The sequence below is a fragment of the Trichechus manatus genome, unplaced genomic scaffold (genome assembly GCF_000243295.1).
Source record: "Trichechus manatus latirostris isolate Lorelei unplaced genomic scaffold, TriManLat1.0 scaffold00310, whole genome shotgun sequence".
Lineage (NCBI taxonomy): Eukaryota > Metazoa > Chordata > Mammalia > Sirenia > Trichechidae > Trichechus > Trichechus manatus.
Genome location: NW_004444246.1, coordinates 794,434 through 813,384, shown reverse-complemented (window position 1 = coordinate 813,384; position 18,951 = coordinate 794,434). Strand labels below are relative to the sequence as shown.

General features: G+C 39.4%; 1 protein-coding gene across 3 annotated transcripts in view; it reads right to left on the bottom strand.

Annotated features, from left to right (window-relative positions):
• GABRA4 (gamma-aminobutyric acid type A receptor subunit alpha4) overlaps nucleotides 1–14,910 on the bottom strand; it is a 101,756-nt gene extending 86,846 nt beyond the window's left edge. For 2 of the 3 annotated variants that reach the window (XM_004390621.1, XM_004390622.1), the window contains exons 1-2: nucleotides 14,882–14,910; nucleotides 14,322–14,440 (exon numbers count right to left, since the gene is read on the bottom strand). In XM_004390621.1, the coding sequence (XP_004390678.1) occupies nucleotides 14,322–14,440; nucleotides 14,882–14,910 (148 nt within the window). Of the gene's footprint in view, nucleotides 1–14,321; nucleotides 14,441–14,813 lie in introns of all 3 variants that reach the window. The other variant, XM_004390620.1, reaches the window with a different exon arrangement.
• Between the last annotated feature and the right edge of the window lie 4,041 nt (nucleotides 14,911–18,951).

The following is an 18,951-nucleotide window of genomic DNA, read 5'->3' as shown; positions in this document are numbered from 1 at the left end:
CACAAATATTTACGATGCCATCTAAAAACAAATGCAGGTAGAATTATCATTGCTAAGAATGGCACTTGAAATTTTTAATGTCTTGAGAAATTGCTGTGGACAAATGTTAACTGCTAAAAATGTTAAGTGCTAAAAATTAATGCATATGAATACTGGGCATACAGAGTATATTAAGATAACCAATTACAATCAAGGGTTGCATAAACTGTTGTAAACAAGGTTTTGCATAAAAATAAGTAAACATTTAATAGAAAGATTTCAGTGAGAGAATGGGTGTGGTGCTGTGTATGTGTTTCAGAGTTCGGTGTCAATTTCTAGCTCAGATCAGCTTCCATAATGTTTAATCTTCCCAAAACTATTATAGAAATTTTCGTTCAACATTCAAAATTACCCCAGAAATTTGATGCAACTAGTTTTATTATAAAGTCACCACTTCTAACTAATCCTAGAAATATGGTCTATTAAGTCTTTAATCCAGATGAATCAGAAAAGGAAGGAACACATTATGTTGGGCATTTGGAACGGTCAGAGAAAATGCTCTTCGTGGCTGAATGAGATTCTAAAAACATGACTGGTAAAGGTATTTCATTCAGTCACTCATTCTACAAACATTGAGCGAGTGAGTACTTGCTGTGTGCCAGGTTCCATGCCAAGCTCTGGCGCTAGAGTGGTTACATAAGATCACAAGTTAGCATGTTAGCCTCAAGGAGTTAGCATGTTATTGGGGAGTCAGATTATAATAGTAAAGAAAGGAATTAAATGACAGAATGCTGTCATTCCTAAGAAGGAGCAAAACAGGCTGATAAGAGAATGATTAACTGAGAAGGTCGCTTTAGATTTGTGGTCAGAATTTTCACGCTATGATTTTTGTTTTTTTTAATTTGATTAATATTTTTTATTGTGGTAAGTTTGTATATAACAAAGCATTTGCCATTTCAACATTTTTTACTGAAAGGTTGACAGTTTGAATTCACCAGCCACTCCAGGGGAGAAAGATGTGGCAGTCTGCTGCTGTAAAGATTACAGCCTTGGAAATGCTATGGGGCAGTTCTACTCTGTCCTATAGGGACACTATGAGTCGGAGTTGACTCAACAGCAACAGGTTTGGTTTGGTTGGTATATTAGTCCAGTTGAGAGATGATGGTGGCCTGGACTAGGGACGTGGCAGTGGGGATGAAAAGTGGACAGATTAAGGGATGTATATGGTTGGAACTGCTCACAGGGGATGGATTTTTCCCAAAGAGCAGTAAGCAGAGATATACTAATTACTATTTATTAAAGGCATACTATGTGCCAGGCAGGATACTGTGCTCTTCCAATATGCTATTTCATTTACTCCTCACAACACCCTCCAAGGGAGGTATTATCATCGGAATTTTATGGATCTGAAAACTCAGCTCATCAAGGCTGTTATGTTTGAGTCCATTAATTAAGGTTAAATATTATATTCCAGAGCCAGAATTCTAACCTTTTCATAGTGTTTGGCTCACTTACTTTGGATATGTCATCAGGGAAGACCAATCAGTAGAAAAGGACACCATGTTTGATCAAGTAGAAGGTCAGCAAAAACATGGGGAACCCTCAATGAGATGGATTGACACAATAGCCTCAACAATGGACTCAAACATACCAATGATCATGAAGATGGCTTAGGACTGGGCAATGTTTTGTTTTGCTATACACGGGGTCTCCGTGAGCTGGAGCCTACTTGATGGCAACTAACAATTGCTCTCCAAAGTGTTGTCTAGTTTTATTACACTAGGTTATATCATAAAATAATAAATAATTAATTATTTAGGCAAATGTGGAATGTTATGTCTAGTATATAACGTGCTATACCTACATTTCGTATTTTGTTTATGAGTAGTTTCTGAACCACGTTCCTGTAGCACTTTTTGTGCCTTTACTCTTATTACAGCCTTTTTAGAGATTTCTCCCCTTGAGAAGAGCAAAGATGAGGTATTCATCCTCTTTGAAGTCCAAAACTAGCATAGTGCTTTGCACATACTAGGTGCTGAATAACTAAGCGTTTGATTGTACTGCTAATATCATCCCCAGTAATGATTTAAATACCTCCCCAAAAGACAAATTACTGGGATTCATTTGCTGTATCAGTTAAGCTAAAAAATATGTCCTGATTAAAACAGGAACTGTGTTTTATTTATATGTGTATCCTCTCTCAGAACCAATCATAGGCCTTAAATGTAATAGGTTTATGATAAATCAGCTTTCAGTGAAAAATAGTCACCATGTAATTAAGAAAGTCACCCTAGTGGCACAGTGGTTAAGCACTTGGTGCTAATCACAAGGTCGGCAGTTCGAACCCACCAGCCACTCTGGAGGGAAGGATGTGGCAGTCTGCTTGCATAAAGATCACAGGCTTGGAAAGACCAATCACTAGAAAAGGACACCTTGGGGCAGTTGTTCTTCACCTATAGGGTCACTATGAGTCAGAACTGACTCAACGGCAGTGGATTTGGTTTTTGTTTTTTATGCAATTAAGAGTAACTCTTAGACACACTTCCTTCAACACTACTGTTTAGGATGTTCAAATCAACCTTACTAAGAGCATAATTACATATAAACCAGGTAATTTTGAGCCTGGAAGGACTTCTTCCCATAATTTTATATGCATTTATGTAACATCAAAGACATCTTTTATTTTAAAATCATATTTCTCCGGTAACAGGGAAACAGTTTCTAATCCTTGGAATAAGGTGAATCTTTAAGGCAAATAAGGTGATCTTCAGCAGTCTTTAAAAGAAAGAACCAAGTCCAAGATCAAATTCAAGGTAATTGCTCTCATCTAATTAATGAATCCAACTTGCTTGGAAAGTGGGAAGGCAATTAACAACATATCAGATAACTTACCACTGTTTATCAGTATAGACCTAATCAAAGTGCATCACTTCTTAATTACTTCTGCAAGCACAGTGTCTAATTTGGTATCACACCAGGAGGAAGACCTAAGTTGGTTTTACTGATGCCAGTTCTTGCTCTTCATGTTACCTCCTCAGCTATGCACCTGAAACAGTTCCAATTTTCAGCTACCTAGATCTATGCGTCCAGCTACATCTTACAAAACATTATTGCTGTGTCTTCAACAACAAGTATTCTTCAGTAAAATATTTAAAGAAATCTCTAATCAAAATATAGAGGTACCAGCCTTGCTAATATTAAGCAAAGGCAACAGATATCCACTGATATTACTAAGAACGCAGAAAACTCTAGACAGCTCTAGAATTTTCATTTACTTAGATAATATTAAATATTAGTGACTACTGTTTCCTATTATCCTTTATCGATCCAGCTCTACTTTGTAAATAATTAAAACCATTAAATCAATAAGAAAAGCATGTAACAACACAATTAAATTGAACTCCTACTTATAATAAACCCAGAAAAATCTATTTTGGGTTATATATGCAAAAGAAACTCTTGCACATTTACAGCAGGAAATTTGAGCCAGAATATTCTCAGGAACACAATCTTAGAAAAAAGCAAAATGCTTATTGCCAACGAAGCAGACGAATAAGCTGATTCATATGCAATGGGAATATCATATGGAAGCAAAATGAATGATCTATAGCAATATGCAACCATAAGAATGAATCTTAACATTATAAAATTAAGTGAAAAAGTATGAAGAGATTAGATATATAGTATGTTCAAAACAATTAAAAATTTAAAATATACTTTAAAAAATAAAGATGAGATAAAGCTATATTGAAAGAAAAGCAAGAAAATAATTTTCAAAGGATTCAGAATGGTGATTATACTTTGGGTGAGGAAGTCAGGAAGATGAGGAGGACCACATAACAGTATAAAAGTTGTCAAGGTCCTACTCTTTGTGCTAGGTGATGGTTTAAATAATGTTTATTATAAGAAATGAATAAACAGATTGATGGATGAAATGGATGGATGGATAAAAAGAAGGCTATGAATGGGCCAATAAGAAGAGTATGTTATGAGCCAAGGATTATTAATCCAGAATCCAATTCTGTGCACCGAAGGTTTATTAGGAAATAAACACATAAAGCCTAGAGAATAAAGCAGCTATTTCTTGAATTACATACAAATGTAAGTTGGTGTATATTTTCATCTAAAAGAAATCTAACAACCCAGTGAAGTATTATCTAAATATCCACCAAGTTACTAATATCCTGTCTAGATTTTACAGTGCCTATTTCAGAAAACACCAAACATATTTTTACAAACCCTTGCCTTAAAGAAAACATAAATACAGTATAACACTAGTATATCTTTTTTTGTTAAACCAAGAGTATAAGAAAATAAATGTGTGTTCTGGATTCTATACTCTCTTGTCTTCTCTAGGACTTCTCTTTTTGAGTTATCTTTTCCTTCTACTCCAAAATTAATTTCTCCCCTACTAGTTTATGCCCATTAGTACACAATCATGTTATGATATTTTTAATCTAAATAAATAAGCAAAACTTTCCTCTTTTTCTGGTCCATTTTTTTCCTTCTTATTCACTCTATCAAGGAGCCCTGGTGGTGCAATGGTTAAGCACTCACTAACTGAAAGGTTGAGGTTTGAACCCACCCAGTGGCTCTATGGGATAAATTCCTGGCTATCTGTGTCCAGAAGGAAGCAAAGAAACCCTCTGGGGCAGTTTTACTGTGTCACATGGGGTTGACTTGAAGGTACCCAACAGCAACAACAATTCACTCTATCATCCATTATAATCTGGTTTTTGTGCCCTGGGCACACTGAAATTCTTTCAGTCAATATCATCAATGCTCTACTCTCTGCAGCATTGCTCTCATCAGCTTCAAAAAAAAAAAAAAAAAAAAAAGCTTATGTCTCTCATTATTTTAAAAAAGCTCACTTGATTCTACTTATCCCCCCATCTACCATCCATTTCTCTGTCCCCTTTACAAATGCCCAGAAAGAAACTCCTCCCATTCTTTCTTGAATCTAGCCCAATCAGGCTTTCACACTCACATCAACAAAACTGCTCTTGTCAAAAATCACTGAAGATGTTGTTGTTAGGTGCTGTCAAGTTGGTTCCATCTCACAGCAACCCCATGTACAACAGATGAAACACTGCCCAGTCCTGCACCATCCTCACAATCATTGCTGTGTTTGAGCCCATTGTTGCAGCCACTGTATCAATCCACCTCGTTAAGAGTCTTCCTCTTTTTCTCTGACCCTCTACTTTACCAACCATGATGTTCTTCTCCAGGAACTTGTCCCTCCTGATAACATGTTCAGAGTATATGAGATGAAGTCTTGCCATCTTCGCTTCTAAGGAGCATTCTGGCTGTACTTCTTCGAAGACAAATTTGTTTGTTCTTCTGGCAGTCCATGGTATATTCAATATTCTTTTCCAACAAAGGCATTGATTCTTCTTTGGTCTTTCTTATTCCTTGCCCAGCTTTTGCATGCATATGAGGTGTCTGAAAATACCACGGCTTGGGTCAGGTGCACCTTAGTCCTCAAGGTGACATCTTTGGTTTTTAACACTTTAAAGAGGTCTTTTGCATCAGAGTAAGACAGAGTAGGAAGAAGGACCTGGCAATCTGCTTCTGAAAAAAACTGGCCAGTGAAAACGTTATGGATAGCAGCAGAACATTGCCTGATACAGTGCTGGAAGATGAGCCCCTCAGGTTTGGAGGCACTCAAAATATGACTGGGGAGGAGCCGCCTCCGCAAAATAGAGTCAACCTTAATGATGTGCATGGAGTAAAGCTTTCAGGACCTTCATTTGCTGATGTGGCATGACTGAAAATGAGAAGAAACAGCTGCAAATATCCATTAGTAATCAGAACATGGAATGTACAAAATACGAATCTAGGAAAATTGGGAGTTGTCAAAAATGAAACGGAATGCTTGAAGATCGATATCCTAGGCATTAGTGAGCTGAAATGAACTGGTATTGGCCATTTTGAATCAGATAATCATATAGTTTACTATGCCGGAAATGACAAACTGAAGAGGAATGGTGTCACATTTGTTGTCAAAAAGAACATTTCAAGATCTATCCTGAAGTACAACACTGTCAGTGACAGGATAATATCCATATGCCTGCAAGGAAGACCAGTCAATACAACTATTATTCAAATTTATGCACCAACCACGAATGCCAAAAATGAAGAAACTGAAGATTTTTACCAGCTTCTGCAGTCTGAAATTGATCAAGCATGCAATTAAGATTCAGTGATAATTACTGGTGATTGGAACATGAAAGTTGGAAACAAAGAAGAAGGATCAGTAGTTGCAAAATATGGCCTTGGTGATAGAAACGATGCTGGGTATCACATAACAGAATTTTGCAAGACCAAAGACTTCTTCATTGCAAATACCTCTTTTCAACAACATAAGCAGCAACTATACAGGTGGACCTCACTGGATGGAAAACAGAGGAATCAAATTGACTACATCTGTGGAAAGAGATGATGGAAAAGCTCAATATCATCAGTCAGAACAAGGCCAGGGGCTGACTTCAGAACAAAACATCAATTGCTCATGTGCAAGTTCAAGCTGAAGCTGAAGAAAATTAAAACAAGTCCACGAGAGCCAAAGGACGACCTTGAGTATATCCCACCTGAATTAGGGACCATCTCAAGAATAGATCTGATGCATTGAACACTAATGACCGAACACCAGATGAGTTGCGGGATGACATCAAGGACAGCATACTGAAGATGTAGACAGTGCTAAATCTAACGGTCAGTTTTTAAATTTCTTATCTTAGTTTATCTGTCAGCAGTATTTGAAATAATTAATCGATCCCTCTTCTTCTTTTAAACACTTAACAGTGTGTGTTTAACGTGTGTGTTTAGTGGTACCCACACTCTTGGTTTTCCTCCTACCTCTTAGGTGGCTCCTTCTCAGTCATCCTGGGACTGAGAGTTCTCCTCATCTCCCTCTACTTCTTAAAATTGGAGCCTTCAAAACTCAAAACTTGTACCTCTTCTCTATCACTCTTAATTCTGTGGTGATCTCTTTAAATCTCATAGTTTTAAATACCATGTATAGTGACATACCTTTCATCTCTGAACTGCAGACTCATCTACACTTGATATCTAATAGATATTTCAAACTTACTAGGTACATATACAAATTTTTCATCCACATTCTAATCTGCTTCTGCCTAAATTTTGGTAATTCCTTTTTTCTAGATGTTCAAGTCAAAAACTTTGGAGTTATCTTGGACACCTCCCTGTCTCTCATATCCCACATTCTATCTGTCATCAGTTGATTCTGAATACAAAACACAGCCAGAAGACAGCCATTTCTTACAATTTTACAAATATCTCTGTCACCAGCTTGGTCAAAGTCTCCATTATCTCTGTCTGGTTTATTGTGAACACCTCTCTACATCTTTCGTTGCCCCAGACTGAGGGTTATCAACACAGCAGCCAGAGTGATCCTTTTAAAATTAGTCAGTTTAGGTCTTGCACTGATGAAATCCCTCCAACGACTTCTTATCTCATTCAGAGTAGAAGCAAGTCCTTACTGGACTACTTATCCCACTGACCCCTTCTTACTCCTCTGTCCCATTAAACTTCACTGTAGCCACACTGACTTCCTTGATCAGCATGTTTGCACTTAAAATTCCTAACCAGAAGACCCTACACAAAATATGGCTTACTCTCTTACCTACTTGGGATCATTGCTCAAATATCACCTTCTTGATTTAGACCTTCCTAACTACTTTAGTTAAAACTGCAATCCCCTCCCATACTTTATATAACTCTACAGCAATTATTGACATCTGATACTCTGTATTTTACTTTTTTCTCTTAATATGTTGTTTCCTCCACTAGAATGTAAGCTCATGAGGGCAGAAAATTCTATATTGTTCACATCCCAAGTGCCACTCTAGAACAGTGCCTGGCACATATTAAATGATGAATGAAAATTTGATGAAAAATAACTGAAATGAAATATATCTATGTGGCCAGTCCTCATCTTAATATCTAAGAAGTATTTGAGAGGTGTTCCATTCCTCTTTCCTAAAACATTCCATTTTCTTGATTTCTGTAACTTTACACTCTCTTAGTTGCCCTACTATATCAATGTACTCTTTCTTATTCTCCTTTGATAATTCTACCTTTTCTGCCCTTCCTCAAATGTTGACATTCCTGGGCTTAGTCCTGGGCTCTCTTCTCTTAACTCTCTCTACATCTATTCTCCCAGTTTTATATGCTGATGACTCTCTTTGTATATCTTCTCTGAGCTCCAGACAATAACCACTAGGATGCAACACATGCATCCTAAGCTCATCACGTCCAAACGTGAACGCTTGACTTCTCCCCTTACTGTCCCTCCTTCAGTCCTCCTCAACTTTCAATGAAACCATTATCTTCCCAGTTTCTCAAAATAGATATCTGAGAGTCATTTTTTTAATTTCTCCATTTCCTTTGCCACCCATATCCAGTCCATCATTAATTATTTGTTGAATTATACCCCAAAATATATCTCACGTTTATCCAATTATATCCATGTTTACTATCTCTTGCCACCTATTCCAAGACACCATCAACTTATGGGGATCACCAAAGAAGTTTCTTCATTGCTCTCCCTGCTTCCAATATGGCCCTGTAACCTGACCTTACTAGTGCCAGTAAATTTCCATTAGACCTTAAACTAGCCCAAATCAGATTTGGCCTGCCCCGCATGCGAAGAAGGGCCAGCTGTGACCACTAATTGACCTCAACAGAGGATGTGGCAACAGGAAGAACAAATCAGAAGGAAAATCATCACCCAGACCCTATTTCGACGCGAATGGTCCAAAAAGAACCACATCACCTCCTGTTTCCTGGCCTCCTTCTAGAATTTTCCCTCCCGAGAACACCTGCGTGGTCGCCATCTTGCTGCCCAAATCACATATAAGCCTTGCTTCCCCGTAGCTTGGTAAGCCGGATCTGAGGAACTTCCTCTGGGGTCCTTGCTCTGCTCATTGCAATAAAGTTACTTTCTCTTTCTCAAAGACCAGTGACCAGATAATTGGCAAGTCTGAGTGCGCAGGACAAGGACCCACCTTTCTGGGTTGGGTAACAGCCCCACCTTCTTTTGTAAGACCTTCTTCACGTAGTAAGAGGAATGGCATTATAATCGGAGTCATATCGTACCATCCCTTCACTTAAACTCCAATGGTTTTCAGTTTTCACTAAGAGAATAATCTAAGCTCCTTTACAGAATCTTCAAAAACCTTGCTTAATCTGGTCTCCACCTACCTCTCCAACTAATCCTGTGAGATTCTTCTTGATTTCTTGCTGCAGTCACACTAGACTCATTTCAGTGTCTAAATCATACTAATCTATTTTCCACCTGAAAATCTCTGCACTTGTTTCTTTTGTCTGAGAACTCTTCACCAACTTTTTCCATGCCTGGCACCTTTAGGTCTCAGTTTAAAAGTCTTTCTTGAAAGAATTGAAATGGATCACTTGCCCAATTTATTCTCTATTTTATCATCCTATTGGGTTATCTGTTAGAATTTTAGTGTAATTATTTTGTTATTAGTTTCTTTGCTATTTTTATATTTCTCCATTGTTAAGCAGTAAGATCTATGAGGCTTGATTCAGAATTATAGCCTCACAACCTAGCACTGTTCTTGACACATAGAAGACTCTCAATACACATTGGTTCAACAAATGAATGAATGAAGGAGTATGACAAATCAGAAAGGGATGAAGCTATATTTTTCTGTTGCTTTGTGAATTTGAAATGTTCATCTGTGTATTTTAAAAAACATATTCTCTGTTAATATTCAATAAAGTTATCACATGACACATTAAATTTTAGATGAGGACATAGACAATTTTAAAACATTGCAAGGATATTTTGATTTGTATTGGAAAAATATTCCAGGTAAATCTAAGTGTAAAAAAAACTTCCATATGTGCTTTTTCATTTAAAAATGCCATTCGAAATTTATAATACAAGTTCTCATTTCACTCTTGTGCAGGAAATGTAGTTTTGCTTATTTTAATGACCTGCTTAACTAAGTAATAGTAAGGTATATTCAGGAAAATTAGGCTCTTGATGATGCAAGAAAACCTTCAATATGGATGTAGCAATAGACCAACTGCCTCACTAAGGGTTTGAAGATTGGAGTGTAAGTTGCACCTTTTTCAATTATTAGCTGTAGTGATCTTGGTCAATTCATCGACTTTTTTTAGCCTCTCCTCTAACAGAGGGATGACTATGCCCTGCTTCTTTCTTTGTGTTGTTATGATAAGCTTATTAACTATTGCATACGAAAATGCTTTCAAAGTTATTGAAGACTCCATTAATGTGCAGTGTTACTCCATTAACATGCAGTGTTACTATGTTAGTGAGCAGCCTCGCAAAATTGACCCTAATGCTTCTTTCCCATTTCAGAGAGGTTGTGGAAGATGATCCAAGGCAACCAACTAAATCAGAAGTATTTGTTATTCCAGGTCATGTGTCCTCAAAACATTAGGATGCACAAAACACTGTGCAACTCTTCATTAAATGGAAAATCAGTAAGGGCAAGCTTCCTAGACTATCTCCTGGTGGTTCATACCCTAGCTTGGCATTTTTAAGATGGTAACAGTGTTGAAAGTGGTAAGAACATGGAGGAACAGTTTTCTAGGTCTTTTTGGAAAGGTTCAATGGTGTGTCACTTCTAAGCAGATGGAAACTACTTCAGAATGATAACAGGCCAATTTGTCAGAGGCTAAGAGAACTAAATTCTTCAGGAATCTCAATGCAGCTTCTCTCACCATGCCTCCTTCCTTCTCTTCCCACCTTTCCCTTTTCCTCCCCAGTGGGAGAATGTGGGGGACAAGGGAGAGGAGAACCTGGAGTGATGAAAAGAAGGAAAGTCATTTCAGTTTTTTATCTCCTCATTGCAAGCTGTGCTAAGGAGTTAAAAACATGTAATTTCGTTTCCAAATCTATTTCAGCCCCAGCCTGGCCTACTGAGCAATCACAAACCATCCAATTTCAATTCAGATCTTTGCTTTTAGCTTTATTTTAAATGGAATACAGTGAAGTTGTATAAACAAATATAAAGTAAATGCTCCACAAAGAGCATAAGTAGGATTACAGGAACCAGGAAGTAAGTCTGTATTTATAGCATACTGGTCAGAATCTGAATTGTTTTCATTTACTTTTCAAATGTCAAACTTTCTGCAAAGTATAAAATGTCAAAGAAGGGATTACACATATGGTATCTAAGAGTCTGGGTTAAAAATGAGCTTTCTTATCTTTTCAGTGGATATGTGTGGATATGTGTGCACGTTTATAACATCATGTAAACAGATTACACATTTTTTTGGCAGGTGAGAATTACTATTCCTCTGTCACATTTGGAATACTATGCATTGACAGAGAATGACCCACTTCTAAAAAATGAATCACATTTATCACAAATATTTATGAAAGAGTAAAAAAAAAAAAAAAAACTCAACATGCCATATAGTAAATTTTTAATGACTAAGCAATTGGTAACGCTTGAAGTAAGGCAAATTCAACTCTTGACCATAAAACTGCTAAAGTATCTCCATGTGGGTAATACGGATTGTTTGTCAGTGACAAGCAAAACGACTAATAATACCCTGGAGACATTTCAGCAATATTGAAGTTAAACCAAAATCCAGTAATAGTTTACATAGTCTGATTTCACTCATTTTATTGTCTATGTAATGTTATATGAGAGGGTAGATGATAAAAAGGATCCATCTACAATGAATCCCACCTTCCTTTTGCATTATAGCTTACATTTTAACCAAGTGGGAAGATATTATTTTCAACAGTTAATAATAAAATGACATAGTTTCAGATATAACTTTTCACTTTCATTTATTTTCAGATACATCAACTCTCTAATGCACATTTAAACCACATGTGATTTGTTACTTGTTATTTTTTGTTCTTTACTTGAAATGTCAGGTTTAAAATCTTTTTGTGCAGATAAATCCTCTTTCATTGATATAAGATAGTCTTACATGGTATCAAATCATCTGAAATATTCTCCATAAAACTATTTTTGATCTAAAATGATAATTCCCCAGTCACTTATGAAAGATCATGCATTGACAAATGATTCACTTCTCTAATGAAGTCTCTTTCAGATTTGCATGAAAGCAAATGCAGTGCAGAGCAACCTACCCCTGGAGAGGCAACACAAAAAGAATGAGAATCTTCACTGTTCTCATCTATCTTTACCACTGTCAACAAATAAGGACTAAATTAATACATTCAAGGCTCCTCATGACCTCCCGAATAAAATCCAGAGAACAACGGTCTAGAATTCAGAAGACCTGATCCCAGTCTATCACTAATTTGCTATATGTCCCTGTATAAATCACTTTCCCTTTCTAGTCCTCAGTGTCCTCATCTGTTAAGAAGGAGACTACTGGTAGGCAGTCTCCAGAGAATAATGCAGCTCTACGCTCTCCCACTCTACATCATTTCCAATGATGTTTTCTAACCCGAGACCCCACTACTCTAATAGGAGTGATTCCCTTCAGCCTATAGGGCCAGACTCCTTCTACATGATATCTAACGATGTCCCTTTTATGAGAATGTCCTGTCCCCCACTCTTTCTTTCTCCATTCTCCCATCTCCTACACACCCTAAACAAGAAACTTAAAATTCCTCCGTGCTGCTAATACTATGTGATACTCATCACATAGTGTCTGATACCACACCAGCCTGCAGTGTGAGTCTTTTAAATACACAGCCTGACCTGAGTTCACAGCCTGCCTCTGTCACTAACTCTGTGACCATGGACTACTTATTTAACTTTCCAAGCCTCCATTTCTTCATCTGTAAAATGGAGATGGTGATAGTTTTCTCTCAGGTTTGCTGTGAAGACTAAACATGTCTGGAAAATGCCCGGCCCATATGAAAATTTAAATATAAAAATAAATTTAAATAAAATATTAGTGGTCACTATTATTGTTATTTCTGCTACTAGAAGCTCCTTTAAGATAGGAACTATGTCTTGTTCAACTCATTTGTTATTTGTTGTTAGGTGCCCTCAGATCGATTCTGACTCACAATGACCTCAGAGTAGAACTAATCCATAGAGTTTTCTAGACTGTAATCTTTATGGGAGCAGATCTCTGGGTCTTTCTCCTGCAGCAGGACTGGGTGGGTTCCAATTGCTGGGTGGGTTCGAACGGCCAACCTTTCAGTTAGCAGACAAGCACTTAACCGTTGTGCCACCAGGGCTCATTTATGAGTTGGACTCGACTGGACAGGTTAACTAGCTCAGTAATGAGCCCTGGTGGTGCAGTGGTTAAAGCAGTGGGCTGCTAACCAAAAGGTCAGCGGTTCAAACCTACCAGCCATTCCTAAGGAGAAAGATGTGGCAGTCTGCTTCTGTAAAGATTTACAGCTTTGGAAACCCTTTGAAGCAGTTCTACTCTGTCCTGTAGAGTTGCTTGGAGTTGGAATCACTCCACAGCAGTGAGTTTGGTTTTGGAACTAGCTCCCTATAGTGGAAAAAACAGGGACTTTGCAGTCAGAAGACCTGGAAGACCCTATGGGTGTGAACCTAGCAAATACTTGTCCTCTCTGAACTGGACTGAGAGGGTGTTTGAGGTCAGGAATTATATCTTAAGACTTTTGGGAACCTAATGCCTTAGCACTATGCTTGCCGCCTAGGTGCTCATTATATAAGGAAAAGAAACAGGAGCATGAAAAGGAGCAACTGCAGTGTTAGTGGATATGCCTCTATTAGGCTCGCTATAAATATTTGTTGGAGGAATAAATCTTAAATAGCTCTGACTCCAAAGTCTTAGCAGCAACGCAAATGAGACCTCGCCAAAGAAAGTAAAAACTCATTCCGCTGAGAAGAGAACAGAAAGGCACTGGGTTCTTTCTAGCAGAGCTGATAACTTCATGCCCCAGATTCTGTCCTAGGTAGAACACCGGTAGAGGTTTTGGCAGAGGGACAGACGCGTGGGAGGACAGGGGACTTCGGATCAGCCGCCTTAAGTGCAACCTGCTCTGAACGAAATAGCCACGGTCAGGAAAACTCCGCTCTCAGCACGCAATGCAGCCCTGCAGCTGAGCCCCGAGTTCCTATTTTTGACTCTACCCCTCCAACCTCCCCCACCCAGCAGTCAGGTCCCAGGAGGTAATTAGTGTGGGGGAGAGGCGAAGCCTCTGAGGGGGCAGGGAGATGATAAAGTACGGGTGGGGGCGGCCTTCTTGTCATAGGTCTCACGAAGAGAGGAGAGAGTTTTTTTTTTTTTTGGCATTTTTTGCACGCGAGGCATACCTAATGATATTCCCACAGACAGACAGACAGGCAAGGCAGACGGAGAGAGGGACAGACAGGACACCCTTGCGCGTTTGAAATCTTTCATACCCCCAAATCCAGGACGCAGCCTGTTGTCATAACCATCGAGTAAACTGTCCAGGATGCGGGTAAAATTTTCCGGGCATAATTTTTCTTCCTTTTGGTTCTGTCCTGAGGATTCGTTTAAACTGCAAGCAAAAAAAAATTAATTAATTAAAAAAAAAACGGGGGCGGAAGGGATTATTTTAAGAATTGACCAGAGAACAGGTGGAATCAGGTTTATCTTCTACGGAAAGAGTCGCTTGCCCCAAGCTAAAGAAGGCAGGGCTGCAGGCTGGAAGGGAGTAGGAAGAAATGGTCAGGGAAAGCGCACCCCGCGCACACGCACCTCAATACCCACACGCTTCTTGCACCCGTGCCCCTCGTGCCAGGCTCCCACCCCTGACCTTAAAGTGGCGACTGGAGTGTCTGGCTCGCCTTATGAGCGGCCGGTGGCTGGAGGGGCGTGGGAACTGGCCCCTTCTCCCCCCTCTCCCTGCCCCAGCACCCCTCAGAACTCACCAAGCCGCCAGGCACAGGAAGCGCAGGAGGGCGAAACTGACCACTGCGGACATCGCGATCGCGGGCACCTTCTTGGCAGAAACCATATTTGCAACATGCCATAATTTAAACCTGTTCCCGTTTCCAGGCTCTCAAGATGCCCCGAGCAGGGTCGGAGGAGAGGGCAATGGCTACGGGCGGCGTGCGCACACTCGCGCTCACACTCGCCCGCGCTCAGCAGCCGGAGCCGCGGTGGGCGTGTGTGTGCACGCGGGCCCGAAGGAGGCGGAACTTGCCTGTCCTCGCCCCTGCCTTTCGCGCTGAGCTTTCCGAGCGTATGTGGAGCTGTGTATACCGCGCAACACCCGTTCGTGACCGCACCCGAAGATTCCGGGGTTAACGCTGGCGCGCTCGCCAGCAAGGCTGAGCAAGTTTGCCCGACCATTAACGCTGGGGAACAAGGCGAGGGTCCCTGGTCCCTTCTCCGCTGCCGCTAACCCCCACCCCCAGGCTGGTCCCCGCCCCCAGCAATGCTTAGGCTCCTTTTTTCCCTCGTAGTCTCCTCCCTCCTGCTGAGATTCGGATCTAACCAGTGAAGCTCTTGTCTAGTTACGCTGTGCGGGGACCTGTTTGTTTCCTGTACCCATTTTCAAGTCTGTAGCTGGAGAAAGAAAGGGTGGGATGACAGGGATTGCTGGGGATGGGGGTGGAGAGCAGTGGGAAGGGGAGGAGATCGCGTCAGGGCAGAAATAACCATTGGGACCCTTGGTCGGGGGGAAGGGGTGCGGAAAAAAAAAAAAGATTCTTCGTGTTAAAAGGGGTTACAACTCACTGGGCGGACTCTCGCCAAACTGTAGGAAGTGGACTTGAGCCTCTCACTCTGTAGTCAACGCACTTACCAAGCTATTGTTTTGAAGACACCAAATGTCTTTACTACGCCTGCCCCGACCCGCACACGCACGCCCTCGGCTACACTGCTCCATCCTTTTCTGGAGGGGAGGGAGGAGATGGAGACTGGAGACGGCTGGTGAAAATCACTTTCGCTTCTTGCGATCTTCTACACTGTTCTCTTTCAGAATGGAGCTGACTTACTTCCAGAGATTGACCGGTTTAAGGAAGGGACAAAGGTGGTTCGGGAGAGGAAAAAGAAGAAAAGAGAAAATGTGTGTGTGTGCGTGTGTGTGTGTGTGTGTGTGTGTGAGAGAGAGAGAGACATAGAGACAGAGAGCGCGCCATAAATTAAAGTGGAGAAAAACGACCTTAGGTCACTGATGACTTTAAAGGAAGTAGTAAACACTGTACCTTTAATATTTTATTGAATGAGGATAAGCACTTTCAGTGTTGTTATTGTAAGGTGCCTTGGAGTCTGTACCAACTCTTAACGGACCCTACGTACAAAAGAAGGAAACACTGCCAGGTTCTGCACCATCCTCACAACGGTTGCTGTGTTTCAGCCCGTTGTTGCAGCCACTGAGTCAATCCATCACGTTAAGGGTCTTCTTCTTTCATGCTGACCCTCTACCCTGGTGGTGCAGTGGTTAAGAGCTGGGCTGCTAATGCAAATGTGGACAGTTGGAATCCACCAGCCTCTCCTTGGAAACCCTATGGGACAGTCCCAACAGACTCCACTGCAACGCGTTTTTTTTTTTTTTTTTTTCTTTCTACCTTACCAAGCATGATGTCCTTCTCCAGGGACTGGTCCCTTTTGATAGCAAGTCCAAAGTAGGAAGTCTTGCCATCCTGGCTTCCAAGGAGCACTCTGCCGGTACTTCTTCCAAGACAGACTTATTCTTTTGGCAATCCATGGTATATTCAACATTCATCACCAAAACCATAATTCAAAGGCATCAATTCTTCCTCTATCTTCCTTATTCATCATCCAGCTTTCAAATGCATACGAGGGGATTGAAAATACCATGGCTTGGGTCTGGCACACCTTAGTCCCCAAAGTGACATCTTCGCTTTTCAACACTTTAAAGAGGTCTTTTGCAGCATATTTGCCAGATGCAGTATTTCATTTGATTTCTTGACTGCTGCTTCCATGGGAGTTGATTGTGGAGCCAAGTAAAATGAAATCTTTGACAACTTCAAACTTTTCTACGTTTACCATGATGTTGCTTATTGGTCCAGTTGTGAGGATTTTTGTTTTCTGTGTTGGGATGTAACCCATATTGAAGGCTGTAGTCTTTGATCTTCGTCAGTAAGTGCTTCAAGTCCACTTACCTTTCAGCAAGCAAGGTTGTATCATCCTCATAGCACAGTTTGTTAATGAGTCTTTCTCCAATCCTGATGCAGAGTTCTTCTTCATATAGTTCAGCTTCTTGGATTATTTGCTTAGCATACACATTGAGTAAGTATGGGGAAAGGACACAACCCTGATGCACACCTTTCCTGACTTTAAACCACAAAGTATCCCCTTGTTCTATTACAACAACTGCCTCTTTGTCTATGTACTTCCAATAGACATTTTAAAAACAATTATTGGTTTCAAAGGGGAGGGTGTATTTTCACATTAATAGTGGTGCATGTGGAAATTTTCATGTGATGGATTAATGACCTAAGTAATTTCCATAATGCTAAATTCCTGCAGTCAGTGATCCAGTTATTATGTTCTGCTTACAGCTTTGATGGTTTGTTCAAATTTTGGTGACTGGTGGGCTAGTTTCACATGGAAACACATATATTAGACAGAAGTTTTGCTTTTTTTGTTTATTTGTTTTGTTTTGTTTTAATTTCCTGATTAAAGTTTTCAGTGTGAAGAGGGAAGCCTTTCCTGGCCGCCAAAACTGTATTAGGAGCCAGAGGTATGGATATGTATTCTCATGATACTCTGCATTGCTTCATTCATGGCTTTAATTAGACTTCATCTTAATTCCATCTGTATCTTTCTTTCTCCTCCTGTAGACTGTAATATCCATGAGGGCAGAGGTCATATAATTTTTGTTAGCTCTATTTATCTTTTATTACAGATTATAGTATGTGGCACATAGTAGGAACAATAAACAATAAATATTTTTTGAGTGAACAAGTAAACAATTAATTGCTTGCTCCCAGATCCTCATTAAGTAATTTGGAAGAAATTAAAACTCTTGAGGAAAAATTGAAGTACTAGTGTAACTCCCAAATATGAAAGCATTTGTCTCCACATATCCTCCATGTGAACATCTTATATTATTATTATTATCTTACTTCTATGTTACATCATATTATATTATTTCTTTAATCTTAATGCTTACCTGTGATTTCTAAAACCTAAATTAGTTTTCTCCCAACTATTTTTCTTTTCAATTTCTGTGTAAAAATATACCTACTACAAAATAAATAATGAAAATAAACGGCCTTGGGAAAAAGAAGTTTCCCATTTTTAAAGTAAAACATCTTTAAAATGCCATTTTTAAATATGTGAAACTAATCCCTTCAAACGGATAAAAAGATTCCTCCCTTCAGTTTGGCTACTTCCAATTATTTTTGCTAACTGGTTTACAGTATTTAAGGTCAGCTAAATTTAATAGTGAAGCCCTGGTGGCATAGCGGTTAAGAGCTCAGCTGCTAACCAAAAGGTCGACAGTTTGAGTCCACCAGCTGCTCCTGGGAATGCTATAGGGCAGTTCTACATGAGTTGGAATTGACTCAACAGCAATGGGTTTGTTTGTTTTTTTTTTTTTTTTTTTTTGGTTTTGAATACAATAGTAGGAGCCCTGGTTGCACAGTGGTTAAGTACTAGGCTGCTAACCAAAGAGAGAATGGCGTTTGAACCCACTAGCCGCTCCACAGGATGAAGATGTGGCAGTCAGCTTCCTTAAAGGTTACAGCCTTGGAAACCCTATGGGGCAGTTATACTCTGTCCTATAGGGTTGCTAGGAGTCAGAATCAATTTGACTGTAATGGGCTTGGTTTTGAGTTTTGAAGACAATAGTAAAGACATTTATATTCCATTTTATTTTATTTCATATCCTTTCATTTATACTACACTTTGTATTATTTAAAGAAATTATATGATGGACTTTACTACTGAAATCTTAAAACACATATTTCTTGTCAAGATGAGTTTTAAAATAAATCCAACATTCCAAGAAATTACAATTTACCTTATTTACAAATATCATTAAATATGTGATTATTTTCTACCTTAGGTTTAAAATATTGTTAAATATGTGAT